Source organism: Papilio machaon, chromosome 4 (assembly GCF_912999745.1).
Source record: "Papilio machaon chromosome 4, ilPapMach1.1, whole genome shotgun sequence".
Taxonomy (NCBI): Eukaryota; Metazoa; Arthropoda; class Insecta; order Lepidoptera; family Papilionidae; genus Papilio; species Papilio machaon.
In genome coordinates this window covers 2,185,002-2,194,472 of record NC_059989.1, presented here as the reverse complement: position 1 = coordinate 2,194,472, position 9,471 = coordinate 2,185,002, and the positions used below count along the sequence as shown (strand labels likewise).

The following is a 9,471-nucleotide window of genomic DNA, read 5'->3' as shown; positions in this document are numbered from 1 at the left end:
GCTGCCATATTTGTTCAACGGTTCAAGTCAGTGTGAGCTGAACTTTTGAACCGATTCAGAGCTGATTAAGACACGTTACACTACTTTCACTTGTCAACAGCATGACAAGCATGACAACAACAGTAAAGTAAACATTATAAGAAATTTATAAGTTTAATCATTTAGTTTCCTTTAATAATAATACAAACTTAAACATGGAAAAATTAACTAGCCTCGACCATGTCTTAATGCCAAAGAGTGTTCAAAGAACTCTAACAATTAATAACATTACAACAATCCTAGAATTCCTTCAACAAGATGCGGAAAGACTATCTACCTTAACAAAGTTAAATTTATCCCAAATTTTAGACATCAGGAACGATATTTTTACCAAATTTTCTGCTCCAGTGGTAGATGGTCCTTCATTATTTGCCTTGTACAAAAATAAACAAAGGTTCGTTACTACAGGAATAGACAGGTAATCTAGTATGAATACATTTTAAAATAAATAATTTATTTCTGTATGTAATTCATGTGGTTTTTTTTTAAGTTTGAACAATGTCTTAGGTATCGGAATACCAATTGGTTTTATAACTGAAATATGTGGTCTAGCTGGCTGTGGGAAGACACAGTTATGTCTTCAATTAGCAATCAATTGCGCCAAACAGACAGAAAACGCTATTCTTTATATAGATACCAAAGGTGATTTTAGTGCTGTTAGACTACAAAGAATTTTAAATAATCTGCATTTTACTCATGAGGTAATTTAAATATTTTTAAAGTGATAAAGTTTTAATACAACTTTTAAAATCAACTTTTATTTTTAGGAAATGGCAAGAATTTTAAGAAAAATAAAAGTAGTCCACATATGGACAATGGAAGAAATTTTAGATTTGTTTAAAAAGCTTAAAGATAAAAGTTTAACAATACATAATCTGGTATTAATAATAATTGATTCATTGCCATGTCTACTAATGCAACATTTTGGTGATGATAACAAAATAGGTATACATTTTTGTTAAAATTACTCAAAATTCATTTTTAAGTTCAAATGATACTCTTAATATATTATACTGTACACATGAATATCAATTTTTTTCCGATTCTTTTAGTACAAATCTATATTAGACAGTATTAATTTACTTGTTTATTACAATAGATGTCAAATATCTTGAGGGCTCTGAACATTGTAAGAGTTGCTGCACAGACTGCCTTGAGCTGCCAAGATATTTGAAAGGATGTATAAGAGACCTTTGGACAATAATTAATTACTAATTTCCTTATTCACATAACAATATTTCAGGTTTGAATTATTTAAATGTATTGGTCAATCACTGCCGCTTTGTTTGCAAGAATTTTGGTGTTGGAATTGTATGTGTTAATATACAAACAAGATGGGTTCAACAAGATATAGCTGACTATGAAGGTATCTGTATAAAATGGAATATACTTTAAAATAAGGAAAAACATAATATTAAATGATCTTTTTCAGAGGAAGATGACCATGTAAGGGAGACATATGTAGAAAAACAAACAAGAGGTTCAGGAAAATACTGGCAACACATACCTGCAGTGGTGCTACAAATGGAAAAAATAATGAATCCAGATGATGTTGAAACTTATATAAACAATTTTCCAGTGAAAATAACTTTGATTAGGACCAATAAAATGAACTTAGGACAGCAATGTATACTAAATGTGGGAGGTGCTGGTGTAGGATAATTAACAGTTCTTACTTTATTATTATTTAGTTTATATTAATTACAATGCTCACTTTGGAATAATTTTAAGAATAAACTGCTACTAAACAAGCCTGACTTTATTTTATGCGTTTTATATATCCATCTGGTCAAACTTGAAAATGGTCACTTGTGGTATTCTAAAGTTCTGAAATAATAAGTATGACAAAATTCACATTGAATTGATGTGTGCAATTGTTAGCAAGTGTTGGCACAGATTTCAAGAACCCGACGTTGAAATTAGTCTTATTTACTTTCTTAATAAAATACAGAAAACATTATCGCTTAAAGTTTAAACATGAAAGTGCTTTTCATGGAAGCGCTTTACGTTTGTCATAGACAAAATAGAGCCAAGCACGGACGCCCGCCATTCTTGTTTGCTGTCAAATTTTGTAATGTATTCGATTGTGTTTAATTTTTTCGTTCTTGCGGCGTGAAAACATACATTATATTATTGTTTTTCATTTAATTTTCACCATGTCCAATATATCCCTAGACAAAGACACATTTTATCGTCGCATGAAAAAGCTATATGCAGCATGGAAGGTGGGTTACAATGCGTAGATTTTTACGCTCGCATTTCAATTCGCTTGTCTTATTTTAAAATTGTTACAGGCTGCATCATCTGATTCTAAAAGTGACGATGGGTTAGCTAAGGCTGATTGTTTAATTTTTTGCGTTGGGGTCGACGAGGACACATTATACAGTAAATCAACAGCTTTACAGGTTTGAATCCTTATTTTTTACATGCGCATGGACATGTTTTGCTTGTGAAACTTCTATTCTTCATATAACTGACAATACAATAGTAATAAAAATGTTTTTACTGCCTTCGCTCTACTGTTTTACATTTTATTAATTTCAATATTTCTTCAAAGATTATTATATTGAGTATATATAGTTAACTGTACCTTGTGCAATATGAATCTCCAGCATATCTTATTTGGCAGTATGTGTAATTTATTTTTGCAGACATGGCTATTTGGATATGAGCTTCCAGACACATTAACAGTACTTACAGAAAACAGTATGTGTTTTTTGGCAAGTAAGAAAAAAATTGAATTTCTAAGACAAATAGAAAATGGCAAGGATGAATCGGAACTTCCACCTGTTAAGCTTCTTATTAGAGACAGAGTAAGTATTCAAGTGTGCATAGTTAATAAGTATATAATGGAAAACATATTTCTATACATGAGCAATAGCATCAAATTCAGTACATTATTATAATTGTGCTAGATTTTTGCTAACATAGGTATTTACTTGCTTTGGAGTAACAGGAAAAATTAGATATTACAGTGAAAAGTTGTGATTTTTTTTCTTGCTTTTTCGGGTTAATGTTTTGGCAGTAGAAACTTGTAGTTAAAGAAACATATTTCCTTAAATTATGCCATTTTGTAGGACGCCACAACCATCTGCTGAAATAGGCTTTATAGTAATCTTTACTTTGTTTACTGATTTAACAAACTCAGCATTTTTTTACTGTGTCAGTAAGTAGAGGGAATTTGTGTCAAGTGAGAAATTGCTTGAGTTGTAAATCAGTCTACCTATTAAATTGTGAATTATAGTCAAAGACATTTGTTTGTCTTAATTTATACAAGCCATTGCAGAATGTACTTACTACTAATATATTTCCTTAAGAATAATGGGTTTTTACTAATTATAAATTCAATAAATGTTTTTTAAAGGAAAATGAACCAAATCTTATTAGATTTCCAATTAAATATTTTTTTTAAAGTAATAAAACCATAGAGATTTTTAAGTTTATTTATTTGTTAACTGTCTTATTTCTGTTTATAGAATGACAAGGACAAAGAAAATTTTGGTAAACTTATTCAAGAGATTAAAAAATCAAAATCAGGTAAAACAATTGGCCTTTTTGCAAAAGATGTCTACCCCGGTGAGTTCTGTGAAAGTTGGAAATCAACTATGAAAGCTGAAAAATTTGATAGTGTTGATATTAGTTCTTCAGCGGCATACATTATGGCACCAAAAGAAGACCCAGAAATTATTACAATTAAGAAAGCATGTTTGGTCACAGTTGATGTTTTTACAAAATACTTAAAGGACCAGGTTATGGAAATTATTGATTCTGACAAGGTAAACTAAAATTAGTATTAATTTACACATTAAATCATAACATTATTGCTGGTTTCTGAGATTTCTTGACAATGTCAATTCAATGCTATTAGATTAAACAAATTTAAAATCATTTTATTGAAGAAATTTCTAGAAATTCTTTCTTTTTTTAAAAATAAAAACCTGTTAAGTTCTGATTTTAATAACATTGAGTTCAGTCATAATCATCAATAATCTTAACTAATTTGTTTACAGGCATAAGATTCAGCCAACATCTATAGTTTAAGTTGCTATATCCAACAAATAAAAAATTAATGTTTTGTATTAAAAAATTTCAGAAAGTTAAACACTCAAAACTAGCGGAAGGTGTAGAAGCAGCAATTTCTGATAAGAAATATGTAACAGGAGTGGACACAACTCAGTTGGACATGTGTTACCCACCTATAATACAATCAGGAGGCAATTACAGTCTCAAATTCAGTGCTGTATCAGATAAGAATCATCTACATTTCGGATCAATAGTTTGTTCTTTGGGTGCACGATATAAATCTTACTGCTCGAATATTGTTCGGACATTATTAGTTAATCCGACAGATGAAATTCAGAGCAATTATAACTTCCTTTTGAATGTGGAAGAGGAAGTTATGAAAAATTTAGTTGCTGGTGCAAAACTATCTTCGGTTTATGAAGCTGGATTGGCGTTGGCTAAGAAAGAAAAACCGGCTTTGGTCGATAATCTTACGAAATCATTTGGGTAAAAGAACTTACTTTCTACGAAAAGCATATTAAACATGAAATTTTAGTTTCCTAAACTTTTTGTTTATTATATTCTAGTTTTGCAATGGGTATTGAGTTCCGTGAAAGCTCGATAGTGATTGGACCGAAAACGTCTATTGTGGCCAAAAAGGGAATGGTTTTTAATATCAACATAGGCTTGGCTAATCTCACCAATAGCGCGGCGACAGACAAGGAAGGAAAGGTAAACAACATATATATGGAAAATAGATGTGATAATTTTTCTGATGTTATCTTTTTTCTTTTTAAAATATGAGAGGAATGTAAATTTTTTTAATTTTCAGACTTATGCACTGTTCATCGGCGACACTGTTTTAGTGAATGAGGAACAACCAGCTTCTCTTCTCACACAATCAAAAAAGAAAATCAAGAACATTGGCATCTTCTTAAAAGATGACGATGAAGAAGAAGAAGAGGAGAAGGAGAATAAGACTGAAATACTTGGTAAGAGTTTAAGAGAAGGAAAAGTCATCTACAAAATTAAACTTTTTTTCATTGTCATACATTTATACATACATTTTTCAAGACAACATACAAAATGAGATGTAACTATCATATGATAGTATATATTTCCAGCTTTTTTTGTGCATAATAGGTATATTCATACATATTCCCGGCCTAAAGCTCATGTTTTTTTAATCCCATTTCTATGGAGTGTTTTTTTTTTTGTTTGTTCTGTAACTGATATAATTTTATTTATTTACATGCAAACCTGGACAATTAGAAAATGGCGGTAAGTTTTACTTTCTTTTAATTTTGAAATGCATGTTGATTAATTATAGCATTTATTTTTATCAAGAATATCTAAAAATCCATGTTATACTAAAAAAAGATTTTTAAGGTAGTAAAGTGTAGATTTTGTATATCTCAGGTCGCGGTAAAAGAACTGCAGTGATCGAGTCTAAGCTAAGAACGGAGCATTCTTCTGAAGAGAAACGAAAGGAACATCAAAGGGAATTGGCGATCGCACTTAATGAGAAAGCTAAAGAGCGTCTCGCGAAACAATCCAGTGGCAAAGATAGCGAGAAAATAAGGAAAAGTACAGTCTCATACAAAAGTGTCAGTCAGATGCCGAGAGAAAATGAAGTGAAAGAACTAAAACTATATGTCGGTAAGTGTTTCATAAGTTTATTGTAAACATGTTTGAGAATTACGGTCATAAAATATAATATAAATAATTTATTGAGTTGATATTTTACTGTATTTTTAGTTTTTAAATAACTAAGAACACCTATTAGATTTAGTTACACATGCAAAAATTAGCTTAAACAAGTTTCATATCAAAATAGGTGAAAAAAAGATACAATGATGTTATAAATGTTGCATTCATCATCATCAGCTCATAATATGTCCCCACCGAGGGGCTCAGAGCCTACTCCAAGTTAAGGGTGACCATGCCATAGTCAACCACACTGGCCCAGCGGGGGTTGGTTGACTTCACACATGTCATTGAATGTTGTATTAGTTACTAGTTACTACATATTATAACATTCTTTATGTTTTTTTTTTATTTTCAGATCGCAAATATGAGACAGTAATTTTACCAGTATTTGGTGTTCCGGTTCCATTCCACATTTCCACAATAAAGAACATCTCACAATCAGTAGAAGGCGACTACACATATCTCAGAATAAACTTCTTCCACCCCGGTGCCACAATGGGAAGGAACGAGGGTGGTAATTACTCACAACCAGATGCTACATTTGTTAAAGAAGTGTAAGTATTGTTTCGGCTATTATATGATAAGAATTTATGACAGAAATATTACCCCATATAAGACATTATTAGTATAGTCATTCATTTTTTCTTTTCTTCATTTTTCAACATTACCTTACCTCACATAGGAAAAAATTGTGATATTTATAAAGTAAATTAATTTTGAATTATATAATCACTCTCTTATGTTTTTTTAACAGCACATACCGAAGTACAAATACAAAAGAACCAGGCGAGATATCGCCGCCATCATCAAATCTCAACACAGGTTTCCGTTTGATAAAGGAAGTTCAAAAGAAGTTCAAAACGAGAGAAGCGGAAGAGAGAGAAAAGGAAGATCTTGTAAAACAAGACACTCTAGTTCTCTCACAGAGTAAAGGCAATCCCAAACTTAAGGACCTGTACATAAGACCCAATATTGTCACAAAAAGGATGAGTGGATCATTAGAAGCGCATAGCAACGGATTTAGATTTACGTCAGTCAGAGGAGACAAAGTCGACATTTTATATAATAATATTCAAAATGCATTCTTCCAGCCGTGTGACGGAGAAATGATCATTTTGTTACATTTTCATTTAAAACACGCTATTATGTTTGGTAAGTTATTGTTTTTAAATTAACTACACTAATAGTCATACTCAAAAAGCGTCAGTTAAGTTAAGATATTATTATATGCATAAGAATAGAAGACAAAGTAAGATCAACTTTTTATAAGCTGTATTTTTCAACCATTTATGTTTTCCAGGTAAAAAGAAACATGTGGACGTCCAATTCTATACAGAAGTGGGTGAGATTACAACAGATTTAGGCAAGCATCAGCATATGCACGACCGGGACGACCTCGCCGCGGAACAAAGTGAGCGCGAGCTCAGGCATAAACTGAAAGTTGCATTTAAAAGCTTCTGTGAACGAGTTGAAAATATGACCAAACAGGAGGTCGAGTTCGACACGCCTTTCAGGTATTGATGTATATGTTAAACATTGTATACATAAGTCCTTTGTCCTTTAATATACATAAAAATATAGAATCGAACACAAATATCCAAACCATTTTATGGACTAATGATGACTTATTCACTTTAGACAATTTAGTATAATTCTTTTCAAATATAACGCTACAATTTAAATTGTTTTTTTACAGCGACTAGCGCGTATTTAACAGATAACTGACAACTATCATATCTTGTCTTGCTTTCTAATACATGAATTCCTTTGCAGCAAACATAATTACAAAAAAAATTAAAAAAAAATTAATTGTTACAGAGAGTTAGGATTCCCCGGTGCACCATTCCGAAGTACAGTACTATTACAGCCCACATCAGGTGCTCTCGTCAATCTCACAGAATGGCCGCCATTCGTTATCGCGCTAGAAGACGTTGAATTAGTTCATTTCGAGAGAGTGCAGTTCCATCTCAAGAACTTTGATATGGTGTTTGTGTTTAAAGACTATGCCAAGAAGGTGGCCATGGTCAATGCCGTGCCCATGAACATGCTGGATCATGTTAAAGAGTGGTTAAAGTAAGTAGATTTAACAAGTTTTTTCATTTAATATTTTTATAATGTTGCCACCATTCGACTAAATAAAAGTGACAGCACATAAGTGTTGCATAGGAAAAATATTTTTTGATAAGAGGCAAAGATAATTTCAATTGGGTTTTTTGTTGATTTTTTTAGTTCATGTGATATCCGCTACTCTGAGGGTATACAATCTCTCAACTGGACAAAGGTTATGAAAACTATAACAGACGATATCGAGGGCTTCTTCAATAATGGCGGTTGGTCATTCTTGGATCCGGAATCTGATGCTGAAGACGCGGCACAGGTGGGTAGTTAAAATTAATTAACACATTTCAAAGAGCAGCTAGTAGACAGTATTAAACAGACTAGTAAATGAGTGTAAGGAGTTTTTTTTATTTATTTTTAATATTTTTTTTGCGTAGGATGAAGAATCAGAAGAAGAAGACGATGCCTACGAGCCAACGGACGTGGAATCCGAGGAGGAGTCGGATGATGACTCGGAATACGATTCTGAAGCCTCAGACGCTTCCGAAGGATCTGGTGACAGTGAAGGTAACATCATCTGATTAGTTGTGTCTATTCAATGAGCTGCGACATAACGTACGGTGACTTATGAGTTTCAAATACGTAGTTGTTCATTACCGCAATCACACTTTTTCTAAGTCGATAAAGTTGTAAATATTGTATTTCTGACGTATCTTTACAGAGGAAGATGAAGAATCAGGCAAAGACTGGTCAGATCTCGAAAGAGAAGCGGCGGAGGAAGATAAAAAGGAGCGTAACTACGATCATAGAGAGGACTTCGACAGGAAAAGGAAAGGCGGTCGCGACATACCGCGCCCCTTCGACTCTGAAGAGGGCCACAGTAAGAAGAGCAAGCACGAGAAGAGTTCCAGTCATAAGAGCTCCAGCCATAAGAGTTCCAGTTCACACCACAAGAGCTCCAGTCACAAGAGTCCGTCTAAGCATAACAGTAGCAGGTATATAATTATTTTTTAAACCAATATTTACTGTAGTTCTAGAATTTTTAATGATTTTCGTCCGGCTAAATAAGATGAATAATTCAGTGGTTAAGCATATTTGCAAAAAAAAAATATAGTTTATATAGTTCTTTTCAAATATCTTGCTGGCTAAAGGTCATCGGCGCGCTGCTCAGTGCCATCATGCCACCAAAAGAATGTCATTGAATTTACTCAATTGTGATGTTTATATTCAGTCCGTCAAAGAACCGCGACAAGCACCACAAGTCGTCGCATCACGACAAGCACAAGTCTTCGTCACACAGCAAGTCTAACGGAGAGCACAAGAAGCACAGCGACGGCAAGTCCTTGCACAAGCGCTCGCGTGACGACAGCCGGGAGCATGAGCGCAGCTCCAAGAAACCCAAGTCAGTAAATACTTACTTAAACAGAATGTTGAAAATTTATATATTAGTCCACTGCTGAATATATAACATTTCCTAGTGCATATGCATGTATATAGTAATTTATGCAGTGAACAGTAAAATTATTGGGATGTTTCAAAAATTAATTTTTTTTAACTCTTAAGACATCTGATTTTAAAATTTTTTAATTTTTTGTTGCAGGAAATAATATGCCAAGTGAAGATTCTCAATATTTTTTTAAAAAAACGGGTCTCGAACTGCCG

At 32.7% G+C, this 9,471-nt stretch overlaps 2 protein-coding genes across 2 annotated transcripts; both read left to right on the top strand.

Annotated features, from left to right (window-relative positions):
* Nucleotides 1–105: 105 nt before the first annotated feature.
* Nucleotides 106–1,701, top strand: LOC106718495 (DNA repair protein RAD51 homolog 4). Its single transcript, XM_014512583.2, has 5 exons — nucleotides 106–457; nucleotides 530–740; nucleotides 807–984; nucleotides 1,283–1,405; nucleotides 1,472–1,701. The coding sequence occupies exons 1-5, from the start codon at nucleotides 195–197 to the stop codon at nucleotides 1,699–1,701; spliced, it is 1,005 nt and encodes a 334-aa protein (XP_014368069.2). The 5' UTR covers nucleotides 106–194.
* A 407-nt stretch (nucleotides 1,702–2,108) lies between these two features.
* On the top strand, nucleotides 2,109–9,446 carry LOC106718541 (FACT complex subunit spt16). The gene is made up of 18 exons (XM_045677818.1): nucleotides 2,109–2,264; nucleotides 2,334–2,444; nucleotides 2,691–2,852; nucleotides 3,516–3,815; nucleotides 4,133–4,548; nucleotides 4,629–4,773; nucleotides 4,874–5,033; nucleotides 5,314–5,322; nucleotides 5,461–5,700; nucleotides 6,107–6,305; nucleotides 6,506–6,903; nucleotides 7,052–7,265; nucleotides 7,570–7,824; nucleotides 7,981–8,128; nucleotides 8,247–8,376; nucleotides 8,531–8,804; nucleotides 9,041–9,211; nucleotides 9,410–9,446. Exons 1-18 carry the CDS (start codon nucleotides 2,196–2,198, stop codon nucleotides 9,414–9,416), a joined length of 3,408 nt encoding a protein of 1,135 aa, XP_045533774.1. The 5' UTR covers nucleotides 2,109–2,195; the 3' UTR covers nucleotides 9,417–9,446.
* The last annotated feature ends 25 nt before the right edge of the window (nucleotides 9,447–9,471 follow it).

Coding starts and splice junctions, on each gene's coding strand:
- LOC106718495 (XM_014512583.2), top strand. CDS start 195: ATGGAAAAATTAACTAGCCTCGACCATGTCTTAATGCCAAAGAGTGTT. Junction 741..806: donor ATCTGCATTTTACTCATGAG/GTAATTTAAATA, acceptor TTTTATTTTTAG/GAAATGGCAAGAATTTTAAG. Junction 1,406..1,471: donor AGATATAGCTGACTATGAAG/GTATCTGTATAA, acceptor GATCTTTTTCAG/AGGAAGATGACCATGTAAGG.
- LOC106718541 (XM_045677818.1), top strand. CDS start 2,196: ATGTCCAATATATCCCTAGACAAAGACACATTTTATCGTCGCATGAAA. Junction 2,853..3,515: donor AGCTTCTTATTAGAGACAGA/GTAAGTATTCAA, acceptor TTCTGTTTATAG/AATGACAAGGACAAAGAAAA. Junction 8,377..8,530: donor AGGATCTGGTGACAGTGAAG/GTAACATCATCT, acceptor GTATCTTTACAG/AGGAAGATGAAGAATCAGGC.